Genomic DNA, 26,608 nt, shown 5'->3' on the forward strand with positions numbered 1-26,608 from the left:
GTTCAGATACTGTACGTAGTGTCTTCTGGCAGAACATTGCTCAAAGCATCACACTGCCTTCATATGCTTGCCTTACTACCACAGTACATCCTAGTGCCATCTCATCCGGACTTGCACACACTTGCACCTAGCCCTCCATGTAACGTAAAAGAAAATGTGACTCATCAGACAAGGCCATCTAATTCCATTAGTCCAAGGTCCAATTCTGAAACTCACAAGTCATTGTAGGTGCTTTTGGTGGTTGACGGGTCAGCATGGGTGCTCTGACTTGTTTGCAGCTACACCGCCCATTTGCAGCATATGATGTGTGTTCTGTCACCTTTCCATCACAGTCAGCATTAGGTTCTATAGGTGCTATAGTAGTTCTACTGTGGGATTGGACCATACAGGCTAGACTTCCCTCCCTACACACCTCAGTAAGGCTTGGGTTCACTGGTTGCCTTCCTTGGACAGCTGGGAACACACTACTACTTACGTTTTGGAGATGCTTTCACCCAGTTGACTAGCCATCCAAATTTGCAAATCCAAAATTGTCAGCTTTTCCTATAACACATTAAGTTTTGTTCTAATACATCATCTTTGAGAATCACTTCAATTAATGGTATTCACTTCACCTGTCTATGGTTTTACTGTTATGGCTGATCAGTTTACATCTATCATTTGTTACAGTAACATACAATGATCTAAATAGAACATATTTGTGGTTTCACAATTTCACACTTTTAAATCACTTTTAGGAGCAATATAGGAAAAGCAATTCTGAGCCAGCCAGCCTGCGTTTCCAAGCTTCTTTCACTGCTCCTGGACCAACGTCCTTCCCCTAAACTGGTGCTGATTATCCTACAGCTGTGCCGGGCTGCCCTTCCTCTTATGAGTGTGGAAGATTGTGGCAATGTGGCATTGCCTCCATGGAGCTACTTTATCAGTGCCATAGACGCTGAGCAAGAAGATGCCAGTGATCCAGCATCCCGCATTGCAGCACTTCTGCTGGCTAAACTTGCAGACTATGTGGTCCCAGGTGAGTGTAGGCATTGCTCACACAATATGTTTATTTTATTTGGTAATAATGCTCAGATAAAACAATGTATGCATATATTATATTGGTAATAACAATAACTTATAAAAGTGTGTGCTTGTATGTTGGGACTGCATGTTCCACTGCAAATGGCCTTTTGCTTTATTATTTTGTACTGCTGCACTGCAAAAAAAGAAAGGGACAGTAAAAATTAAATAAAACATGTAATTTGATGAAGGTAGGATCATTATGATGTAATCTAGGTAATGACACTCCACATATATTGTAGCCAGGTAGCTAATTTGTTGCTATTAAGCCATTACTAACAATATAAGTTACCAACAACAGCCAAGTATTATATTAGCTAAATTTTATTTTAATAGTTTCCATTATTGTTCTCACTAGACGACATGTAGAAAAGATGTTTTCAGGTGTTGGTTTGTCTGCATTAGGGTGGCATGTTATAATTTCACAATAAATTAAATAACAGTTACAGGGTGCATTTATTATGCACTGTGTAATTTACTTTAATAAACAATCATTTGATCATATATGTTATACAGATATATATATATTATACAGATAGAGGGATAATTGCATAGATTATTTTCCCATCTGCCTTATTGAAATATGCAGCAGATTCAGTCTAACAATGTAGCATATAAGGTTGACATATATGTCATGTCATGCTACATATGTCATGCTACAGAGGGTGACACAATATATGTCATGTGAAGTACTCACCCATCCAGTTTTCCCTAAAATAAACAAAGTCATATCCATTAGAGATGAGCCGGATACTCGGCTGAAACGAGTATCCGGTACGGATAAAGCTCTTCTGCCGAGTACGAGTATTATACGAGTAATACGAGTCAATATCTGTGCTCGGATTGTATGAAAATCATCATTGGCTAGCTGATTGTGTCAGCGTTCTGTGATAGGCTAGTCACAGCGCCCCTCCCCTACAGTGATAGGCTAGTCACAGCGCCCCTCCCCTACAGTGATAGGCTAGTCACAGCGCCCCTCCCCTATACACATACAGATGTATTGTGTTGCTGTGTCTCGCTCTGCTCACTCACAGTCACACACAGAACAGCTCTCTGTCTCTCCCTCAGTCACTCGGGTTCGTGGGTCTTTTCCGTTAACGTTTAGGGTTTCTTCAGCTTTTTACTTCGGGTTGTAACGTTAATAATACGTACTTACTAACCAGTAGCGTTCTGGTAAACATGGGTTCGTTCAGACGTGGTGCTTGCTTGATAGAATGTGACTCGCATTGCGTCTCTGCCTATCGGAGATTTTTTCTTTTTTAAACCTTCAGCTGTCTCTAACCAGTAACCAGACACTGTGTGTCTGACAAGTTTTTGCTGTATTTCATAAAAACATAAAGGTAGTAAGCTAGTGTTATAAATATTACAAATTAATTATTACCGGTTAAAGCCCCGCCTATTTCAAGACAAGCCCCGCCTACTTCGAGTCAGAACCAGAATCAGAATCTTTGCCTTACAAGTCAGCACACAATTGGGTTTTTGGACTGTTGGGGGCGCTAGAGGGCTTTTTTAAAAAATGGCTGTTTTTAGTGATTTTTCCGTTATAGCGCCACAAAGTGGCCAATCGCCATGGTTTTTGAACTGTGACCTCAGTTTGACCTCTTTCACATGTGTCCCAAGTTTGGTGTTGGTAACTCATTTAGTTCTTGAGTTATTGACATTTTAGTAAAACTGGCTACTCACAGTCCAAACGTTTTGGGGCCCCTTAAGGACCCTGAATCAAAATGTCGTCTTTTTTTCGAAAATTATTGTCATTGAGACTCCAGAGAATATTACTGCACTGGATTGGTCTCGATCAGGCGAAAAACCTAGGACTAGTTAGCAAAAGTAGGTTTCGGATAAAATGCGCCAAAAAATTTAATGGCGGAAATGAAATTGGAGATATACGTTTTTTAAGTCATGAGCCAAGGATTCCAATGATATAAAGCACTTGAGATTTGGACATTTGAGATTTTGGGTTTAGGGGTTATGGGGACAAACACGTTTTGGGGCGCTGAAGCGCCCCAAATTGTCAGATTCTGCTGAGATTTTGGCCCTGAGTAACTGTGACCAGTACTACCATCTGACCATGTTTGAGCTCTCTAGGCCTTACGGTTTGGGCTGCACGACCGGTTCTATTGCGTAATAATAATAATAATAATAATAATAATAATAATAATAATAAAAATCCTAACAAAAACAATAGGTTTCCAGCGCTTTGTGCTTGAACCCTAATAATAATAATAATAATAATAATAATAATAAAAATCCTAACAAAAACAATAGGTTTCCAGCGCTTCAGGCTTGAACCCTAATAATAAATATAGCTGCAAGCAGCGATACCGGGGTCAAGCCGATCAGATGCGCTCAGAACATGTCGCTGATGAACCATACCAAGTTTCGTAGCGATATGGCATTGTATTGGTAAAATACTGAACTTAACGTGAAAATTCAAAATGTGTGTGTGTAGGTGTGAGTGTGTGTAGGTGTGAGTGTGTGTGTGTGTAAGTGTGTGAGTGTGTGTGTGTGTGTAAGTGTGAGTGTGTGTGAGTGTGTCTGTGTGAGTGTGCATGTGTGTGTGTCTGTGAGTGTGTGTGTGTGTGTGTGTAAATGTGTGTGTATGTGAGTATGTGAGTGTGCGAGTGAGTATGTGAGTGTGCGAGTGTGGAAACTTGGTATGTTTCATCAGCGACATGTTCTGAGCGCATCTGATCGGCTTGACCCCGTGTGTGTGTGAGTGTGTGTATGTGTGTCAATGTGTGTGTCAGTGTGTGTGTGTTCCTCGTATGTGAAAACATACTTGACAATAAAGTGTGTGTGTGTGTGAGTGTGTGTGTGTGAGTGTGTGTGTGAGTGTGTGTGTGTGTGTGAGTGTGTGTGTGTGTGTGAGTGTGTGTGTGTGTGTGAGTGTGTGTGTGTGTGTGAGTATGTGAGTGTGCGAGTGTGTGTGTAAATGTGTGTGTAAGTGTGTGTGTTCCTCGTCAGTGTGTGTCTGTGTGTATGTGTCTGTGTGTGTCTGTGTGTGTGCGTGAGAGGGTGTGTGTGTGTGAGTGTGATTGTCTGTGTGTGTGTGTGTGTCTGTGTGTGTGTCTGTGTGCATGTGTGTGTGTCTGTGTGAGTGTGTGTGAGTGTGTGTGAGTGTCTGTGTGTATCTGTGTGTGTTTGTCTGTGTGTGTGTGTGTGTGTGTGAGTGTGCGAGTGTGAGTATGTTTTCGATTGTGAGTAAGTGTGTGTGTGTAAATGTGTGTGTGAGTGTATGTGTGTGTGAGTGTGTGTGTCTGTGTGTGTGTGTGAGTGTGTGTGAGAGTGTGTGTGTGTGAGAGAGTGTGTGTATGTGAGTGTGTGTGAGTATGTGAGTGTGCGAGTGTGTGTGTAAATGTGTAAGTGTGTGTGTCCCTCGTCTGTGTGAGTGTGTGTGTCTGTGTGAGTGTGTGTGTCTGTGTGAGTGTGAGTGTCTGTGTGTGTGTGTGTCTGTGTGTGAGTGTGAGTGTCTGTGTGTGTGTGTCTGTGTGTGTGTGTGTCTGTGTGTGTGTGTGTCTGTGTGTGTGTGAGAGGGTGTGTGTGTGAGTGTGAGTGCGTGTGTGAGTGTGTCTGTGTGAGTGTGTGTGTGAGTGTCTGTGTGTGTCTGTGTGTGTGTGAGTATGTGAGTGTGCGAGTGTGAGTAAGTGTGTGTGTGTAAATGCGTGTGTAAGTGTGTGTGTGTCCCTCATAAAGACCTTTCTGATTCTGGTTCTGATTCTGATTTTGCAAGAATTTTGCCTAAACATACTTGGCAATAAAGACCTTTGTGATTCTGATTCTGATGTTGCAAGAATTTTACCTCTAGGCCTTACGATTCAGCACAAAATTGGGTTTTTGGACTGTTGGTGGCGCTAGACGGTTTGAGCTAGACACACCAAAGTTGCTACAGTAACTTCTAAGACTGGCCTCTACATGTGTGCCAAATTTCATAACTTTCCTACGTACGGTTCTATGGGCTGCCATTGACTTCAATGACGGTTGGAATAATAATAATAAGAAGAAGAAGAAGAAGAAGAAGAAGAAGAAGAAGAAAACTAACGATAACAATAGGTGTCTACGCCCCTTCGGGGCTTGACCCCTAATTAAAGCTGCAAGCAGCATTTCCCGAGTTCAAGCGTTTAAGGCCTTTGGATTGACATGACAATATATGTCATGTCATGCTACATATGTCATGCTACAGAGGGTGCCACAACATATGTCATGTGAAGTACTCACCCGTCCAGTTTTCCCTAAAATAAACAAAGTCATATCCATTAGAGATGAGCCGGATACTTGGCTGAAACGAGTATCCGGTACGGATAAAGCACTTCTGCCGAGTATGAGTATTATACGAGTAATACGAGTCAATATCTGTGCTCGGATTGTATGAAAATCATCATTGGCTAGCTGATTGTGTCAGCGTTCTGTGATAGGCTAGTCACAGCGCCCCTCCCCTACAGTGATAGGCTAGTCACAGCGCCCCTCCCCTACAGTAATAGGCTAGTCACAGCGCCCCTCCCCTACAATGATAGGCTAGTCACTGCGCCCCTCCCCTACAGTGATAGGCTAGTCACAGCGCCCCTCCCCTACAGTGATAGGCTAGTCACAGCGCCCCTCCCCTATACACATACAGATGTATTGTGTTGCTGTGTCTCGCTCTGCTCACTCACAGTCACACACAGAACAGCTCTCTGTCTCTCCCTCAGTCACTCGGGTTCGCGAGTATTTTCCGTTAACGTTTAGGGTTTCTTCAGCTTTTTACTTCGGGTTGTAACGTTAATAATACGTACTTACTAACCAGTAGAGTTCTGGTAAACATGGGTTCGTTCAGACGTGGTGCTTGCTTGGTAGAATGCGACTCGCATTGCGTCTCTGCCTGTCGGAGATTTTTTTCTTTTTTAAACCTTCAGCTGTCTCTAACCAGTAACCAGACACTGAGTGTCTGACACGTTTTTGCTGTATTTCATAAAAAACATAAAGGTAGTAAGCTAGTGTTATAAATATTACAAATTAATTATTACCGGTTAAAGCCCTGCCCATTTCAAGACAAGCCCCGCCTACTTCCGGGTTAGGCCCCACCCACTCTGAGTCAGAACCAGAATCAGAATCTTTGCCTTACAAGTCAGCACAAAATTGGGTTTTTGGACTGTTGGGGGCGCTAGAGATCTTTTTTTTTAAAAAATGGCTGTTTTTAGTGATTTTTCCGTTATAGCACCACGAAGTGGCCAATCGCCACGGTTTTTGAACTGTGACCTCAGTTTGACCTCTTTCACATGTGTCCCAAGTTTGGTGTTGATAGCTCATTTAATTCTTGAGTTATTGACATTTTATTAAAACTGGCTCCTCACAGTCCAAACTTTTTGGGGCCCCTTAAGGACCCTGAATCAAAATTTCGACTTTTTTTTAATTATTGTCTTTGAGACTCCAGAGAATATTAATGCACTGGATTGGTCTTGATCAGGCGAAAAACCTAGGACTAGTTAGCAAAAGTAGGTTTCGGATAAAATGCGCGATAGCGAAAAAATTTAATGGCACAAATGAAATTGGAGATATACGTTTTTTAAGTCATGAGCCAAGGATTCCAATGATATAAAGCACTTGAGATTTGGACATATGGGTTTTAGGGGTTTAGGGGTTATGGGGACAAACACGTTTTGGGGCGCTGAAGCGCCCCAAATTGTCCGATTCCGCTGAAATTTTGGCCCTGAGTAACTGTGACCAGTACTACCATCTGACCAAGTTTGAGCTCTCTAGGCCTTACGGTTTGGGCTGCACGACCGTTTCTAGGGCAGAATAATAATAATAATAATAATAATAATAATAATAATAATAATAATAATAATAATTGCAAATGCAAGCAGCATTTCTCGGGTTCAAGCGTTTAAGGCCTTTAGGGAGTTTAAGGCCTTAAAGGATTTTCACATACACAAAGTGACCCGCAAGTTACAGAGGGTGCCACAATATATGTCATGTCATGCTACATATGTCATGCTACAGAGGGTGCCACAATATATGTCATGTGAAGTACTCACCTGTCCAGTTTTCCCTAAAATAAACAAAGTCATATCCATAAAGCTAAGAAACACAAGCACCCAGATGTAGAACGAGTGACCCGCAAGTCATTTCCTGAAGAAAATGTGAATGTGCTTGCACGTGGCAAATTCCCCTCATCGTGCTGAGTGTTTTGATGATTATGTCACATGTCCATGTTGTGCTAACTGTTTTGATTTCGCTCATTTTGGGGGCGGGGCTACACGTGATGTCAGTTCCCCTCATCGTGCTGAGTGTTTTGATATGTAATATGTCCATGTTGTGCTAACTTTTGGATTTCGCTAATTTTGGGGGCGGGGCTACACGTGACGTCAGTTCCCCTCATCGTGCTGAGTGTTTTGATATATGACATGTCCATGTTGTGCTAACTTTTTGATTTTGCTGATATTGGGGGCGAGGCTACACGTGACGTCATCAGAATACCCGCGAGAATCAGAATCTTTCTCAGAATCAGAATCTTTGCACAAAATTGGGTTTTTGGACTGTTGGTGGCGCTAGAGGGCTTTTTTTTTTAAAAATGGCTGTTTTTAGTGATTTTTCCGTTATAGCACCACCAAGTAGCCAATCGCCACGGTTTTTGAACTGTGACCTCAGTTTGACCTCTTTCACATGTGTCCCAGGTTTGGTGTTGATAGCTCATTTAGTTCTGGAGTTATTGACATTTTAGTAAAACTGGCTCCTCACAGTCCAAACGTTTTGGGGCCCCTTAAGGACCCTGAATCAAAATTTCGACTTTTTTTCGAAGATTATTGACAATGAGACTCCAGAGAACATTACTGCAATGGATTGGTCTCGATCAGGCGAAAAACCTAGGACTAGTTAGCAAAAGTAGGTTTTGGACAAAATGCACTATAGTGAAAAACTTTTCAAGGGGGGAATGAAATTGGAGATATACGTTTTTTAAGTCATGAGCCAAGGATTCCAATGATATAAAGCACTTGAGATTTGGAAATACGGTTTGGGAGTTATGGGCACAAACGCGTTGAGGGGCGCTGAAGCGCCCCAAATTGTCCGATTCCGCTGAAACCTTGGCCCTGAGTAACTGACCAGTACTACCATCTGACCAAGTTTGAGCTCTCTAGGTCTTACAGTTTGGGCTGCACGACCGTTTCTAGGGCGGAATAATAATAATAATAATAATAATAATAATAATAATAATAATAATAAAAATCTGAGCAAATACAATAGGGTTCCAGCGCTTGACGCTTGAACCCTAAATATAGCTGCAAGCAGCGATACCGGGGTCAAGCCGATCAGATGCGCTCAGAACATGAACCATACCAAGTTTACGCTGATGAACCATACCAAGTTTCGTAGCTATATGGCATTGTATTGGTAAAATACTGAACTTGACGTGAAAATTCAAAATGTGTGTGTAAGTATGTGTAAGTGTGTGAGTGTGTGTGTGTAAGTGTGAGTGTTTGTGTAAGTGTGTGTGTAAGTGTGTGTATGTGTGTGAGTGTCTGTGAGTGAGTGTGTGAGTCAGTGAAGGTGTTTGTGAGTATGTGAATGAGTGTGCGAGTGTGAGTGAGTGTGTAACTGTGAGTGTGTGTAGGTGAGTGTGTATGTGAGTGTGCGAGTGAGTATGTGAGTGTGCGAGTGTGAGTAAGTGTGCGAGTGTGAATGAGTGTGTTTGTGTGTGTGTGTGTGTAAATGTGTGTAAGTGTGTGTGTTCCTCGTATGTGAAAACATACTTGGCAATAAAGTGTGTGTGTGAGTGTGTCTGTGTGAGTGTGAATGTGTATTTGTGTGTCTGTTTGTCTGTGTGTGTGTGTGTGTGTGTGCGTGTGTGAGTGTGTGTGTGTGTATGTGTCTCTGTGTGTATGTGTGTGTGTGTGTGAGAGTGTGTTGTGAGAGTGTGTGTGTGTGTGAGAGAGTGTGTTTGTGTTTAAATGTGAGTGTGTGTGAGTATGTGAGTGTGCGAGTGTGTGTGTAAATGTGTGTAAGTGTGTGTGTTCCTCGTCTGTGTGAGTGTGTGTGTCTGTGTGAGTGTGAGTGTCCGTGTGTGTGTGTGTGTGTGTGAGAGGGTGTGTGTGTGAGTGTGTGTGTGAGTGTCTTTGTGTGTCTGTGTGTCTGTGTGTGTGTGTGTGTGAGTGAGTGCGTGTGTGTGTGTCTGTGTGAGTGAGTGTGTGAGTGAGTGCGTGTGTGTGTGTCTGTGTGAGTGAGTGTGTGTGAGTGTGTGTGTGAGTGTCTGTGTGTCTGTGTGTCTGTGTGTGTGTGTGTGTGTGTGTGTGTGAGAGTGTGTGTGTGTGAGTATGTGAGTGTGCGAGTGTGAGTAAGTGTGTGTGTGTGTAAATGTGTGTTTAAATGTGTGTGTGAGTGTGTGTGTCTGTGTGAGTGTGAGTGTCCGTGTGTGTGTGTGTGTGTGTGAGAGGGTGTGTGTGTGAGTGTGTGTGTGAGTGTCTTTGTGTGTCTGTGTGTCTGTGTGTGTGTGTGTGTGAGTGAGTGCGTGTGTGTGTGTCTGTGTGAGTGAGTGTGTGTGAGTGTGTGTGTGAGTGTCTGTGTGTCTGTGTGTCTGTGTGTGTGTGTGTGTGTGTGTGTGAGAGTGTGTGTGTGTGAGTATGTGAGTGTGCGAGTGTGAGTAAGTGTGTGTGTGTGTAAATGTGTGTTTAAATGTGTGTGTAAGTGTGTGTTCTTCATAAAGACCTTTCTGATTCTGATTCTGATTTTGCAAGAATTTTGCCTAAACATACTTGGCAATAAAGACCTTTCTGATTCTGATCCTGATTCTGATGTTGCAAGAATTTTGCCTCTAGGCCTTACGATTCAGCACAAAATTGGGTTTTTGGACTGTTGGTGGCACTAGACGGTTTGAGCTAGACACACCAAAGTTGCTACAGTAACTTCTAAGACTGGCCTCTACATGTCTGCCAAATTTCATAACTTTCCTACGTACGGTTCTATGGGCTGCCATTGACTTCAATGGCGGAAGACGGAAGAATAATAATAATAATAATAATAAGAAAACTAACGATAACAATAGGTGTCTACGCCCCTTCGGGGCTTGACCTCTAAAAATCCTAACAAAAACAATAGGTTTCCAGCGCTTCGCGCTTGAACCCTAATAATAATAATAATAATGCATTTAATTTACAGGTGCCTTTCAAGTAACTCAAAGTCACCAACAAATTAAATAAATAAATAACAGTAAACAATGAGCATCCTTTGAGGTACTGTAGGAAGCAAACCATTCCCAAGCTGATCCGCAAATCCCAAGACTCTTTAGGGTGGACAAGAGAGTCTTGTGGTTGACTGTATCAAACGCTGCTGAAAGGTCAAGGAGGATAAGGACAGTTTGGCTGATCTAGCAACATGAAGTTTCTCAGAGACATCCAAAAGGGCTGTCTCTGTGGAATGAGCTGCTTTGAAGCCAGACTGGTTGGAATCTTGGAGGTTGTTCTGGGAGAGATAGACAGACAGTTGATTATAGACGTGTTCAAGAATTTTTGAAAGAAACAAGAGAAGTGATACCGGTCTGTAGTTACTGATGTCTGATGGATCCAGAGCAGGTTTCTTAAGGATGGGGAAAAACCCTTGCTCAATTGAATGTAGTTGGTACCTGACCAGATGCTATGGATCTATTGATGATAGTGGTAATGAAGGGCAGAAGGTCTTGCGAGATGGTCTGAAGCATAGCAGAAGGGAGTGGATCCAATGGGCCACCTACAAGACTGGATGAGTTGTAAAATCTCTTCTGCTGCTACAGTTGAGAAATGCGACAACGAAGGTTTTTTTGTGAACACACAGTGTGACTTCCTCAAATCCAGGGATTGGAGAATTTTTGTAGAATAGATCTGTTAGTGCCTCTTTCACTGGATTGCAGAGTAAATCAGACTGTGCACATTCCACGGTCAAACACATTCCATGTACAGATGGGGAGTGCTGCTGCACAGAGATCTGCCACTGACATACCATTGAACAGGACCCAAGATGTACTTTTTCATGCCCTGGGCTTCCTTCATACATTTGTGTCTTCTTACTGCTTTGATGATTTTCATTCAAATTTTTGGAAATCAAGTTCTTTTGTGCTTTGCTTTCTGTTTCTGTTACTCTTAGGCAGCCAGACCCTGCTTTCCCCTGCTTCCTCTGAGCCAGATACCAGATTAATCTGGGCTGGCCCCATGGGTAATGTCAAGACAGACAAAGATGTTGGGGAAGAGGGAGAAGCAGTGGATGGTAAACTCTCCATTTTCATACACAAGAGAGAAGACCAGTCTTCCCATGAAGTACTTCAGCCATTACTCAGGTAAATATTAATAGGCCCTAGACAAGATTTTATTTAGGGGCCAAAGAGAAAAGTCTATGGCAGAGCCATATCAAGACCATCAGTACCCTAATGCATTGGTGTTTCACATTTTCAGCACAGAAATAGGTCAAATTAAAACTGACACTGAGAATGCTAATACAATGTAGAGTCTTCACCAGGCATTGTCACTGACACAGCACCCAAATAAATTAAATTTTCTTTGACAAAGTAGAATTGTGAATTTACAGTGAAAGTGGTTTAAAAATGTAGTGTGAACTCATGCCTCTTTTAATGACTATACTTTATTTTACTGATATTTTGGTATATAGTTTGGACATGTCTTCTAAAATACATTCTAAAATATCTGGTGTCCTCGAGCCAATTTCATGTGTAATGTCTCTGCAGTAGCTCAGAGGGGCGTCCTTTTCGGCTTGGTACGGGAGCCAATATGGACAAGGTGGTGAAAATGGACCGAGACTTGACCAAGGTCAATTCTGCCTGCATGACAAGATTTAAATGCAATATTTAATAGAGAACTATATGTTTGTTAATGCAAGCAAGTGATACTAAATTACATTTGTTGTTCTATAATCAGTCATGCAAAGCTTATTTCCTTAACATTATTGTTTTTTATATATGAGTAACACATACTTTTATGGACTCAAGATCATATTTTTCTCCATAAAGACTGGGTGCTGTGAAGTGGTTACAGAAGAGGCATCAGCAGCCCTCCGAAAGGCAATTAAATGGGCTCAGTCTGGGCTCATTGTGAGTGTGGGTCCCCCAGTGGAAACTCAAATTCAAGAGACTTCAGGGGGAAACACCACTGGAGATAAGAAGAAATTTGCCCAGAGTGTAGTATGCAGAGACAGGAATGCAGATCTGTCCAGGTAGAAAACGTTTACTAATATATATGATCACATGACTAACTATGATTACATTTGTCCAATGTCTTACTCAGATAGAAGATTTGGGCTACTGTTTGATGGAGAACTATTGAGGTTGAAATAATGTCTCTAGGCTGCACTCAAATCTAATTTAGTTGGCTATTTAGCCCTGTTTTTAATACCGTTATGGTAGCTGTGCACTATGGATTGTGAAGGCATGTACTAATTACTTTCATACCGCACTACAGGAAAAACATTTACATTTATGAAAGTAAGTCCTCTAATATATGTGCATAAACAAAAAATTAAGTTTATGATACTTGTGCATTGTTACGTAAATAAAAAGGCTTTGGTGTGAGCCGTAAGAGCACACATTGATTGCTTTAGAGTGTTCACTACAAACAATGTTCCTAAAGGATGTGCAAAGCAAAGGATGTGATCCTAGAGTCAAGTACTGTATATTGCACTGTTGTTTTCTCACATTTCAGATCTGACCCAGTCCGTCCGTTTATCAGTGGTCACGTAGCAAACAGTATGGCTGCTGAAGTCATTGCTTTGCTGCACAGCCTTCTAACAGCACCAGAGTCAAATACTGCTCAGATATGGACAACTGCAGCAGAAAAGGTATGATTTCTGAACCATTTTTATTTGTTTTTGGACAAAACTGTTAAACATCTTTCTTCCTTTCTTATGCCTGGTCTTGCATACACTTGTCATGTGAAACAGGTACTATCCAGGGCCCTGATGTACATACCTCAGTTGGGTAAATATGCAGAGAGCATCTTAGAGAGTGGAACTAGCAGTGGCAGAAAGCTGGCTAAGCTGCAAACAATCAGCCGACAGGCTGTGGCGGCCTTGTGCGCCCTGGGTGGCTTCAAGGAGACCATCAAAATAGGATCGGAGGTTCAGGTTAGACCTCAGCGTGGCACATAAAATAGCTTACTACTCCAGAGACTTTTTCCTACCCCCTTAAGATTTTGTGATGATAATATTCTAATAACAATTTTATAAAGATTTTTTCCACATTTTCTACAATCTAGCCCTTATTTAACTCTCATAGGTAGTAGGTAAGGGACTGCAGGGCAGTGTCGGAGTGGTCATTTCCACTAATGAACAGGAAGGAATTGCTACAGTCAAGTTCCCCTTCTGTGACTATCGCCGTGACTGTAAGGCCTCTGACATCTTGACTGTACCCATCTCCCGCCTCTCAACACTACGGTCTGAGGTAAGACTTGAAGATGGAGTTTTGAGAAGTAGTCAACAGATTTATTGTCCTCCTTAGTAAATAGAAAGAAAATAGGAAAAGTGACCTGGTGCTACTCATTTGTGACAGCTACATATTTGTGCACGTGGATTGCTCTGGGCAATTTAGGCCACAAGGTCCAAAAAGGTTCAATTCAGGAGCCTCTTATGGCCATCTTTTTTAAAAACATATCTGTCTAAGTTTTAGTCAGGTTTGGGTATAAATTATATTCCGGGACAGTGAGATATTAATGATGATTTACGAAGCCCCAGGACTAGTAGTTGCAAGCAGTCCCAAGACATCAGAGACTCACCATATTTGGTGTATGCATATGTGAGTTATGCATGTCAGGAAAGTTAGATTTTTGTAACATTTGTCCTTTTGGTTATTGTGATCTTTGCGTTCTTTTGATCAGACTGTTCTTTGACAAATTTGTAATTTCCAGACCGAAATCCCAAGCCTCTTTTAATCTTGAGTAATGTCCTGTTTAACCTTTATTCTCTACAACATTTTTTCTCTACAAATAACTTCTGCTCACTTTCTGTTTCAGGCTTTGCCACTCTATAAGCTCTCCATCACTGATAAAGTAGTGCAAGCAGTACAGTCCATGCTGCTTCCACAGGAGGGCAGTCTTTCCATCCACACCTGTTTACCAGCTTCTGGAGATGGTGCCAGCCCTTTCATGGCTGCAGTGCGACTACTGGCTGAGATAAGGACTAGGTCAGAGATCAATATTCAGCTAAAAAATTTCTTTAATTAAAAGTTTGTTACAGAATTTTTAGCATTGTATATGGTCATAACAGCATTGGATGTTATAACAATCATTGTCTTGTTATGACAAACATCAACCATCCAAGCATCTCAGTTCCCAAAACTTGCTAAGCCTCTGAGCCACTCCAGAAATCTGCACCTTTACCAATGAAAGAAAGGATTTTAACAAGACTTGACCAAAAAAGTGGTTTTCATTCCAGTCAAAAGTCTGATTCCTGAACACAAATTTAAAGGCTTTTTAACTGGAAACAATACTTTATAACTTATTACCAGACTTGCCCAACATTACACATTTTGCATTGGAGCTCCTTAGTTTAACCCTGGAGAATGCTAGTATGGCAAATTTAGCAGTCTTTGTCTTCCCAGTAAAAAGTGGTATGCACAACTAGACACATTTTTTTGTATCTTTATTTTAATTAAAACTTTAAAATCCTTAAAATCCTTATTTTAATTAAAACTCTGCCTTTTTCCCTGCCACCTGCATTTTGAGATGGGTCTCTATTGATTGGTGACCCCATTATGTATTTCCTGCCAAATCCCTTTGACTATCAAACATATCTTACAGAAATGCTGACTATCTGACAGGTTTATGAATTATAAATCTTGTACTGCTTACCCTGTAGAAACCCTGAAATGGCCTTGTTGCTGACATGCTGTTAAAAATAAGTAACTCAATAATTCAAGCTTTTCACAAAAAAGTTCTTATTGTTCTTTATTTGGGATGCTGCATTGAACAGACCTTCATTGATGGAGTGAACAACTACAGTACACATCTATTTTGCAAGCCTCTTTTCCAGCAATAAGACTATTTTCATTACTAGCTAATGTTAACATTAAATTCACTTGAACCTGGATTATTTTGCTTTTACAACAAATCAGATGGATGACCTTTGTATCCCACATCAAGCACACAAGCCAGTTCAGGGTATCAATGAAACCATAATGTAAGTATTACTCATTTGTGTGTGTGTGAGAACAGAGCATGTCTGGTTATGGCACAGCTGCTGGAGGACAGTTCATTCTGTGAGGAGTTTATCCAGCAATGTCCTGCTGCTGTAGAAGTTCTAAACCTAGTTGCACAGGAGTGTAGCCCTGGTATGTATCTCTTTCTTTCTGTTTAATTTTACACATAAGTGTTACATGAAGAATTCATGTCATCTTTAACAGGAAAGAGAGAAATTTTATAAAATAAAGCAATAAGCCACAATCGAGCATTAGTTACAGTTATTTTACCACAGGAAAGCATGGATGGGTTGATGGATAGATAGACTTTTGCATGCATTACTTTTGTATGTCATGCATTCCTGTGGTAAAATGCTCATGCTGTCTTGAAATTAATATTTTACATACTCAATTGGGTTAAGGTCTATTGATTGTCCTGCTGCCCATTGTGTTGGCAGTTTATTTTGGGTCATTGTTTTACTGCCTTTTTTTTGCTGCACTTTAAATTAGATTGTATATATTTTTCTGCATATATTCAATTTGTTAAGTTACTTCAAGTTACTAAATTAAATTTTCTGAATGTTACTGAATTATATTTTGTACTTATTCCCCCAAGGTTTCTGGATGTTGGTTTATTTTGTGAAAAAATGAAAATATATTTAAATCTGTTTTTTTTTTCACCATTATTCGTTATTTATTTACATATAGAACTTGGGAAAGATCACACAATTGCTATTTAGGCCCTGATAAAAACCCCTTTTTTTACCCCTTTAGTTTTTCCATACAGGCTTGGATTTTCTTTTTCATTTCCTCCTTTTGATCCTCTTTCTAATCTACAAGAGTTCATAGCCCTTTTGCATATTTATCCCTTCAAAGTGTCATCTGAATTTCCTTACAGCAATCATTACAAGGTAATGATATAGAGTGATCTGGCTACTGTGGGCCTTATTCAATTCCTTTTGCTTCATTACCTCTTTCCAGCTCTCTAACTGTACAGCATTTTTCTCTGCCAGGAGCCAAATGTAATCTACAGTACTAACACAGTCCTACCACACTATTTGTAACATTCTTTTCACTTACGTTCATAACCGTAACTTTAAATGAAAAATCATCAGAAAACAGTAATGTCTGAAAAATATAAAAATCTTGAAAAAGGGTTTGAAACATATGTTTAACTGAATTCTAGGCTACATTATAGATAACAGATGCATCATTAGTTTTTGGTCAGTGTGTCTCCTTAAGAAGATTCTGTCTCACAGTGTGATACAGCTCAGGTTGGCTTTTAATATTTTTGCACTTTTGTGTATCTGCAGGTGAGAGATTGGGCATGGTGGAGGCTCAGTGTGAAAGATTAAGAATGTTGTATCGTGATTGTGCTCGCCCACCTCCTCCTCCCCCTCCCCCTCTCCAGCTTGACAGAAGACAGGTAGGACTCTCCTAGGCTAGAAATATACCATTATTGGTAGAAAATTATAAATCTTTTTATATAATTATTAAAACTTTATTCACAAACTTAAAAGTTAATTAATAGATTGTCAATTAATCTGAGAGTATTAAACAACTAGTCAATTAGATCTTTAAATATGGGGCACAGTATTTTTCATTTGTTAAATTTCAAATGTTAGAAATGTGTTTATCTTCTTGTATCTTTTCAGCCCAAGCAAATCACATGGTGTCCATCACGTGTCTTCCCACCAGTACGTGCCTGCATGTTCTCATCTCACCTGACCTCTGTGACATTTCTAGCAGACCCCAGTGCTGGGGGTGGCCTACCCAGAGGAACATTTATCTATGCTACTTCACCAGTTCCGGTTCAGGTAACAATTTTGGAGCAGTATTATATAGTCCATTAAAGCTTAGCCTTCTTTGCTAAGTTAAGGCATTACAAAATACATTAATATAAAGCTTTATATGTTTCTTAGACAGCAGTAGATATTTTTTAGCTTGATTTCTGCTCCCTTTTTTTTATTATTAATTATTTATTTAAATCTGTTTTTCAGGCACCATCATTTTATTGGGAATTAGAGATAGTGTCCTATGGAGATTCTGAGGATGACAGCGGCCCAATTGTGTCTTTTGGCTTTACCACAGAAGCAGAAAAGAGAGATGGTGCATGGACCAATCCTGTTGGCACTTGTCTCTTTCACAAGTACTCTTTTTTACCTTAAATTTAAACCTTTTTAAATTTTCTTTGTTACCCAGAATTGCTGATTGTTTCCCATACATTCTAATTTTCTCACACACAATTAGATTCTTTGCTATATTTTTTTATTTTCCGTTTTTTCTCTCCTTTATCCAAGTAATGGCAGGGCTGTACACTACAATGGCTCCAGTTTGCTCCAATGGAAGAGTGTAAGGCTAGATGTGGCTCTGCTTCCTGGTAAGAAGTGTTTGAGTTTTAAAAATCTGAATGTCTAGCTATTTATTTTATTACAGGTGGCAATGAAAGATGCTAAGGCATGTTGGACTATTACAGTAGATTACACCAGTTGATTTGATTTGATCTGTTTTTTGTTTTTTTATTTTTCTTATTTGTTTTAATATTTGTGTATTTTCTTTGTACAGATTCCTGAACATCTTGAAGTATGAAGGCTTTTAAAAATACAGTGATGCCTCGAGATATGAGTTTAATTCGTTCCGTGACCTTGCTCGTATCTCAAATTGCTCGTATCTCAAAACAATTTTCCCCGTTTAAATGAATTGAAATCCCATTAATCTGTTCCAGCTCGCAAAATTCCACTGCAGTTGTTTTGTTTGTGTTTTGAATATGAAAAATGTACAGTACCTGTATTTATAAATGAAAAATATTGTATAAAAACATACAGTAATAAAAGAGAATGTTAAAAAAATAAACTGGTTTTACTTTACGGAAGATGCGCACGGAGGTTGAGGGAGGAGTAAACAGGCGGAGGAGTTAGGAGGAATTACACTTTCACTTTTGTTCACTTACTCGCTGCTGTACACTCTTAATGCTACTTTACACTTAAATGGAACTTAACTAAACTTAACGAACTTAAATCAAGCATCGCGTTAGTTCTGTCAGGCCACGTCGTCAAGCGTGCATCAGCTGTTAATCAGCTGTCCACGACGCGCACCAATCCGGTTACGACATCCATATTACCCGACCATTTAAATTCCCATTCATAGAGCCGCTCTAGCGCTTCGCTGCTGCCGTGATCTAAACTCCCTCCTCCAACCCCGACTCCACCATGCCGGAACCCGTGTTCGTTGTACCAGTTTACATCATAAATCTCCACATATTTTTCTCTCTCTGCCTCGCTCTCTAATTATTTATTTATCAATTCATTCATTTATTACTTTCCAAAAACGCATAAGCGAGCATATCTAATACTATGCATGATTAGTGGTTCTGTTATACGGGGGTTTATTCTATTTAAACTGCTCTCCGACCACGCATGCGCACGGACGGGCGCGTGGATTCTTGCCCAGAACAGAACCATACCGCCAACACTAACTGTATGCATATCATCTAATAAATTCTCTTTTGACAAAGTGGTCCTGACAGAACTGAAATTCTCTTAACTTATCTGAACTTAATTGCTACAATTTGTTTTCTTTACATTAATTTTGCTTAATCATCGCTTTTCTCTTCTCTTGTTTTGCCTTTTTTGTCACTCTTTCCTCACTAACATCTGCCGGTTGTTTTAATAAAAACCTGTCTGTTCAGCATATCGGATGCGGTGTCACGCAGCGCCTTTGCGACTCTCCATAGGAAATGAATGACTTCCTGTTTATCAGCCGTCGTTTGTCGTGTGCAGTGTGAAGGCCGCTTTAACCGAGTGAGACGCGGGAAGCTGAGGCGGGGAAACAGCGCACACGTGGTTGTTGGGGATCTTTGTTTCAGCGGCGGCGGCTCGGATGCTCGTATCTCAAAAATTTGCTTGTATCTCAAGCCAAAAATTTGTTCGAATCACAGCATACCATTTGTATGTCAGAGCACTCATATCTCGAGGCATCACTGTAATAATGTTTTGAAGGTGTGCTAGATATTGAGGTGTGCTTAATTTTGAATTAACATTTTATTTTCCCATTTTAAATGAGCTGATTTACATTGTGTGGAAAAATATTTTAACATTTTAATAATTATATTACATATTTTAATATTTCTACATCTAATTGATTGATTGGTTGATTAATTGATTGATTGATTGCCTGTAATACTAAGCTATCTATCTATTGTAAAATTGTAATCCACACAGCAAGCACCTTAGTCTGATCTAAGCAAGGACTGTAAAGCTTTGCTAATCTTGCTAATAGCACTCCTCATTGTACATAAAATGCACACTTGTTTGATGAGTAAATCAAAGGGTTACATTTTCTGCAAGGTGGAATTAGTGTCACCCTGCTGCTTGGTTTATTAATTAAATGTCTGCCCCCTCATATAATATATTAGTATTCTGCTTCATTTTGTCGATACATTTTCTTCCTCACATTTTTCTGCCTGCTCAGGAAATGTTGCTGGAATAGGTTGGGAGCGTATGGAGGGCACACCACCTCCCCCAGGCCAGGCTCCAAAGGGAAGGGTCTACTTCACCTACTGTGGTCAGCGCCTTAGCCCCTACCTGGAGGATGTGGCTGGAGGAATGTGGCCCCTGGTCCACATCCAAAAGAAGGTTAATAAACAACTCTTCTGTCATTTCAGTAATTGCCAAATAATAATGCCATTTCAGAAAGAGGTGACATTGTATATGTCAATATACTTGTATTTGTGTGTACACCACCAGAATGGATTTGAAATGACGCAAACTAGATTTGACTGAAGTGCAGACTTTCAGCTTTCATTGAAGGGCTTTAACAAAATTATTACAGTTTAGGAATTACAGCCATTACAGCCATAGTTAAAAAATATATTCTAAATATTAGGATTATTTTTAATTCCTGGGAGCAAATCCTTTGCTGTCAATGACTATATGAGGTCTGGGAGCTATAGACATCATCAAATGCTGAGATTCCTTCCTTGAGATGCTTTGCCAGATATCCTCAGTTTCTTTCTCCAGCTATCTTCAGTTTCTTCTTGTTTGTGGGTCTTTCTGTCCTCAGTTTTATCTTCAGTAAGTTAAAAGCATGCTGAGTTGGGTTGAGGTCAAGTGACTGACTCTTCTAATTAAGAACATTCAATTTCTTTACCCTAAGAAGCTCTTTGGTTGCTTTCACAGTATGTTTAGGATAATTTTCCATCTGTACTTTGGTACTTCATTAGTCTATACAGTTGAGAATTTATCTTGCTACATCTATCAGCAGTCTTCTTCTTTTTAAATTAATAAATACATTTATTTATTTATTATTATTATTATTTTTTTAAATGTTCTATATTGTTGATTTGGTCAGTTCTAATTTTTCTGTCTCACATGCATTGACACCCTTTTATTGCGCATTCCCATGAAGAGCTACCAAATTCAAATTAATTTTTTTTTTAATTGGTCAAGATATTTTGAGGAAACATGAAACTGATTATCAGTCAGTTCCCCATTAGACCTCTGCAAGTGATCCAAAATGCAGCTGCATGACTTGTTTTCAACCTGCCTTCTCAAACACCACCCCAGTTCTCAAACACCACCCCACTGCTGATCTCTGACCACTGGCTTCCAGTAGCTGCATGCATCAGATTCAAAATACCGAGGCTTGCCTACTAAATTTGTTATGAAATGGCTATATTTTTATTAAACACCTTGATTGAAAGCTGAAAGCTTTATTTAGCTCATGATTGTTTTTTCATCATTGTTATTGTACAGATGCAATATAACAAAATTTGTGTCACTGTCCAAACACTTGTAGACCTTCTGTAAATAAATGCTTAGATTGGGGGGGTACTAATTACCTGCAAAAATAACCTTAACATTTGCTTGTCTGAACATTTTTAGAACACAAAGGTTCGTGCTAATTTTGGGTGCCAGTCATTTGCATATGCGGAGGGGCAGGCACACAGAAACGCAGCCGACCTCTGCATGGACCTCTCAGAGGAGATAAGTGCCAACTTTGAGGCCCTGCCGTTTGCCATGGCTTCAGACAGTGACAATGACGCTGGTGCCAGTGTTGCATCTGACTCTGGCTCACATGGACCTCCTTGTCGAATCGCTGCTGTATCCACCACTCAGCCACGTAAGGCCCATCTGTTACAGTTAAGACTGTAACATTTGCACACTGTACAGACTGATACAAACACAATTACTTATTCTGCTATTTTTGTAAATAATATTGTTGGTTACATTTTTTTTGTGCAGTAAATTTTAAAACTTCAGTTCACTTCATTATTTTTGCTTATGTTGTTTTACATGGTTATATTTTACAATTGTTTTTTTTTTCTTCTTTGGTTTTTAGAATATAATAGTGATGCATCCTGCTACTACAAACTTGAGCTGAGCTATGAGAATCTTTTGACCTCGGGCCCTGACCCCCACCCTCCACCTGTTGTTGATGAAGAGAGTGATGACGATGATGATGATGATGTACCAAGAGTGAGAGATTTTGTCACATAGTCGTTTATTTGTATGCAAATTGCCACAGCCCTGTCCTCACCTCCACCTTTTTCTAGGAGGATCACTATGCCTTGCTAGTAAAAGCATGGGAGACTAAAGTGTTCCCTACCATACGCCGCCGCTTCAGGAATGAAGCTGAGAGGAAATCAGGACTTGACCAGATAAAGGGAGCACTCCAGCTTGGTAAGAAGAACATTCCTGAACAGTTTTAATCTATATACAGTCGACATCAGCATTATTTAGTAGCCTTTTAGAGACTGATCTGTGCAAATCTGAGAAAAAATGTATGACTGTATATAAATAATTATTACACAATTGTTTGAATAGTTTGAAGGTTTTAAATATTTTTTAAAAATAATTTCAGATGATTTCAGAAATAACATTAGTTAGTATAGTATAATTAGCTTTTGTCGATTTTATATGATACTGTAGTTTTCCCAATTAATGTAATAATGTAATCAAGTAATCTCTTGTCTCTGGATATGTGTTTTTATGAAAGGAATGGTGGACATTGCACGACAAACTGTGGAGTTCCTTTATGAAGAGAATGGTGGCATTCCTCGGGATCTCTACCTCCCTACTATTGAGGACATTAAGGACGAGGCCAGTAAATTTACCATTGACAAAGTCCGCAAAGGTACACACCCACGTGCATTTCTCAGTTAAACTCAATGAGGTCAGCTGACTTCCTAAATGTAATAAATGACTAGGTTTTTCTATCAATTTTTTCTTTCCTGATGGCATGGGCATTTTTCATGATGACAATGCCAGGATTCAAGGGGCTCAGAGTGGTTCAGGGAGCATTTTCACACATGGATTTCCCACCACAGAGTCTAGACCTTAACTCCATTGAGAATCACTACAAGAGAAGACAAGCAGTTTGTCTCGCCCATCATCAATAAAAGACCTTGGCGAGAAATGAATGGAACTCTGGATGGAACTAAATGTTGTGTCAATGCATAAACTCAGCGAAACCAAATAAGATAAAAGTTTTTTTTTAAATGCTCATAGACAGGAAGTTTTTAATTCCAAGTCAAATTTAGAACTGTTTTTGCCATGATCCAAAGAATGACTGATTTTGTGACAATTGGCTTAAGATATTGTTATATATTTTTGACTTGAATGTGGTGCTTGCACACAAGGTTTTTGAATACTTCAAAAGGTATTGAGGGTTATGACACTTTCATAATTTCAGTCCAGAATTGTAATATTGGTAACTTTCAGCTCAGTATGTGTCACAGGGTATAAAGACAGCAGTTCTGTGATTTTAGTACAAACTATATCATGAAAACAGAATAATAATAAAAATCCCCACGATATCAGTAGGGATACAGGGCTTTGTGTTTAAACCCCTTTAAATGTTTACAGTAACAACAGGTTTTCAGTTCTTCATGTTTGCTAACTTAATAAATGCCACAAATCTGGCTGATGTACCCAACAATCTTATTTCCTGCTATGTGGTGACAGTGAAGTATATTGTATGTATTGCTTATTTACTGTAGAGCTGTGCCCTGTTAAAATCAAATGGACCTATTGGATCCAGTGGGCTTTAGGTAGTAACCTATGCCATGTCAGTTTTCTTGTGCACTTTTGCTAAAAAATGGATTTTAGAAATTAGTTTGACACTTTTTTGTGACTCCCTCTAGGTCTAACAGTGGTTATACGCTGTCCTGACAGTAACAACACTGGCAGCAGCATGGGAGGAACAGCCTTACCAAAGTTTGCCATTCGCGGAATGCTCAAAACCTTTGGCCTTCATGGAGCAGTGCTTGATGTTGATAGTGTGAGTTGCTTAATAATAATACAGGAAGAAGTCCACTTCATGAGAAAAATATTTAGCAAAATAGCAATAAAGTCACACCTCAACACCATTTTTGTTCATTGGTTGCTTGGGCATGTTAGTGGGCTGGGAGAGTTATTTTACTCACCACACCCTGTAATTACACCCCCCTGCACTAAATATGGCATTTATACCCAAACTGAAAGTAATTATATAATAGTGTCTAATCCTATTCACCCACCAACACACACTAGCTTTACTTTCTTGTCACTGAGGTGGTACCCTTAAGAGAGTTTTTAGATCTTTTGTAAGAAAACTTGTACTTAATATCTAGTATTTGGAAACATAAATGGTGATCCTTTACAAATGTAAATATAATAAGACTTTAAAACAATAGAGGGGAGGTGGTAGCCTAGTGGTTAACATGCTGGTCTACCAATCGGAAGGTTGTGAGATTGTGAGGTTGTGAATCCCAGGTCCACCAAGCTACCACTGCTGGGCCCCTGAGCAAGGCCCTTAACCCTTGCTCAGTTGTATTTAGTGTACGTCGCTCTGGATAAGGGCATCTGCTATATGCCGTAAATGTCAAATATAATATTAAATTATGTAGTCTGTTAATTAGTCTTTGTGACAAAACTGGCAAATATTTACATTTATGACATTTAGCAGATGCCCTTATCCTTATCTCATTTTATACAACTGCATTTTATGCAATTGAGGATTAAGGGCCTTGCTTAGGGTCCCAGCAGTAGTAGCTTGGTGGATCTGGGATTCAACCTCACAACCTTCTGAATAGTAGTCCAAGACCTTAATTAGTAGGCTACCACCTCCCCCAAATATTAGCACCATATGGAAAGAGATATTTTTGTGTAGCAGTCTGAGTAGGTATGATTTATCTGCTGAATATCAGAAATGTGGAAACCTTTAATTGATTAAGATTGCAGTTACATGGTTCTGTGATCCTTTGTCCACATGGCAGTTTTTCATGTTAGGAAATATGCCATAAATTAAATATCTGATTTCAGAAATTTTAGAGCTAAGAATACAGAACTTTGTATTTGCCTATTTAGGTAAATGATTTGGTCCAAGTGGAGACATATCTACGCAGTGAGGGTGTGTTGGTCAGGTACTGGTACCCCATTGAGATGCTGGAGCGCCCACCAGCCGGTTCCCGCAGAACTGCAGCCAACGGCCTTGTGTCTCTGGACAGCAGCAACATTCAAATTCACAGGTAACATTTTTAAAAATAAAATTGGTTTCTTAAGTGTTCCCACTACTCTAAGCTTAATCATTTTTTAAATTACTTTATTTATGTATCTACAATTCTGGTTGACAGTTCTTTTTATGTACCACCTACACACACAGTTTCTAATTCTGCACTGTGTGTGTGTTTTCCAGGGAATTGCTTCGTTGTGAGGGTGCTTTAGCACGACAGTATTGTCGTATGGCATTGCTCAATATCTTTGCACCCAAAAATCCACACACCTTCACACGCCTCTTCCACATCCCTGCTGTGCGTGACATAACACTTGAACACCTGGGTCTTTTGTCAAATCAGTTACTGGCCTCACCTCTGCCAGGTAAGCTTGTATGATTTTGAAGACAAAAGTTTAAAGTGAAATGACAACACTTATTAAAAAGTTAAAAATTATTAAATAATGCAACACTTATTAAAAAGTTTGTTAAACCAGCAAACAATTAAAATAAAGATATAAAGAATGTAAAGGAAGAGCTTTACAGATTTCTGCAGGTAAACTCATCTGAGTAATTATATGTGAAATTTTATGCTCTCCCATGAAGCTGAAAGTCGGTTGTCGTTGGAATTTCCCGCAAGACAGTGATTCAATATATACAGGGTTTCCGCGGGGTCATAAAAAGTCATAAAAAGTCAAATTTAACAATAAGAATTTAAGGCCATAAAAAGACATAAAAACATCCGGATTTTCCATACAAGGTCATAAAAAACATTTTTACTCGTCCATTAATTTGACGAGTTAAAACATTTTAACTCGTCCATTAATTTGTTCTTCAATCAAAATGCGCTCGCGGCGGCAATGGCATTCATTTGTTTCGCCTGTTGTAGTTCTGTATGAGGAATCTGGGTGGTATCACACTGGTATCACAGCGTTCCAGAACTACAAGGTCCATGCGGCAGCATACAGACTTGTCGGAAGGACTTTCACAGAAACCCGCGCGAACTCCGAACATACTGTATCATACTGAGTCACTGCTTAGTTTAATTGAAATCATCCTGGCTATCACAATGGGAAAATGTACCTTTAACGATCTGTGGCTCGAAGACGGTGCGTTTAGTAGCTGGCTCAAGCCCGTCGCTAACAATCGGTATCAAGCCTATTGCACTCTGTGTAAGAAGACGTTGGAGCTGTCTAGTTTAGGCATAAAAGCCTTGAAGTCGCATGCAAAGTCGGAAAAGCATATCGTTGCTGTAAAAGGCCTGCAGCGGGTGCAGGCGATCTGTCAGTTTTGTTCGGCTCCGTCACTAACGTTAACCGGTCCAAGTACAGCACGGCATTCCGTTTCTGTCGCATCCAGTGCCACACACAGTGGTTTCGGATCAACCTCCACACTGAAAGCGGAGGTCCTGTGGGTGTTGAATACTATAATAATAGAATTACTCTTTAAATAATAAAACTTGTTACTTTCAATGAAAGTCAATAATAAAGACTTTTGAAAGGAATTTATCGTAATTCGTGTAGGTCATAAATTCAAATCATAATGGTCATAAAAAGGTCTTAAAAAGACTTAAATTTGACTGATTAAACCCTGCAGAAACCCTGTATATACATAATATATATAGACTATATAAGGAACACACCCTCATCCATATAGCTATCCAGTCAGCCAATCATGTTGCAGTAGCAGAATACATCGGGCAATGGTTTAGTGATTATTTTATGATGGTAGTTATTATTTGGCTTAATAGGTAACTTCTGCAGGAGCAGAAATCAGAAAAAAAAAACTAAATTTTAATAACCTTTAGCCAGTTTGGATATTGCAGTGGTGTAGCAGGTAGTAGCTTACACCTCTCTATATTGTGTTTTGCATGTCATACATTGGGTATTTTTGGGTTTTCATTTGGTATATCGGTTTTCTCCCACTTGAAGAAAATATACTGGTAGGTTGATTGGC

At 39.7% G+C, this 26,608-nt stretch overlaps 1 protein-coding gene across 6 annotated transcripts in view; it reads left to right on the forward strand.

Annotated features, from left to right (window-relative positions):
• Positions 1-26,608, forward strand: part of LOC132855181 (probable E3 ubiquitin-protein ligase HECTD4) — a 110,524-nt gene that overhangs the window by 57,535 nt on the left and 26,381 nt on the right. For all 6 annotated transcript variants that reach the window (XM_060883956.1, XM_060883958.1, XM_060883957.1 and 3 more), the window contains 21 exons: positions 738-1,018; positions 11,149-11,338; positions 11,744-11,825; positions 12,026-12,228; positions 12,714-12,849; positions 12,952-13,134; positions 13,286-13,450; positions 14,019-14,188; positions 15,219-15,334; positions 16,495-16,607; positions 16,837-16,998; positions 17,182-17,330; positions 17,482-17,561; positions 19,652-19,815; positions 21,064-21,301; positions 21,521-21,657; positions 21,735-21,861; positions 22,178-22,315; positions 23,325-23,461; positions 24,529-24,689; positions 24,857-25,038. In XM_060883956.1, the coding sequence (XP_060739939.1) occupies positions 738-1,018; positions 11,149-11,338; positions 11,744-11,825; positions 12,026-12,228; positions 12,714-12,849; positions 12,952-13,134; positions 13,286-13,450; positions 14,019-14,188; positions 15,219-15,334; positions 16,495-16,607; positions 16,837-16,998; positions 17,182-17,330; positions 17,482-17,561; positions 19,652-19,815; positions 21,064-21,301; positions 21,521-21,657; positions 21,735-21,861; positions 22,178-22,315; positions 23,325-23,461; positions 24,529-24,689; positions 24,857-25,038 (3,314 nt within the window). The remainder of the gene's footprint in view (positions 1-737; positions 1,019-11,148; positions 11,339-11,743; positions 11,826-12,025; positions 12,229-12,713; positions 12,850-12,951; positions 13,135-13,285; positions 13,451-14,018; positions 14,189-15,218; positions 15,335-16,494; positions 16,608-16,836; positions 16,999-17,181; positions 17,331-17,481; positions 17,562-19,651; positions 19,816-21,063; positions 21,302-21,520; positions 21,658-21,734; positions 21,862-22,177; positions 22,316-23,324; positions 23,462-24,528; positions 24,690-24,856; positions 25,039-26,608) is intronic.

The sequence above is a fragment of the Tachysurus vachellii genome, chromosome 12 (assembly GCF_030014155.1).
Source record: "Tachysurus vachellii isolate PV-2020 chromosome 12, HZAU_Pvac_v1, whole genome shotgun sequence".
Classification (NCBI taxonomy): domain Eukaryota; kingdom Metazoa; phylum Chordata; class Actinopteri; order Siluriformes; family Bagridae; genus Tachysurus; species Tachysurus vachellii.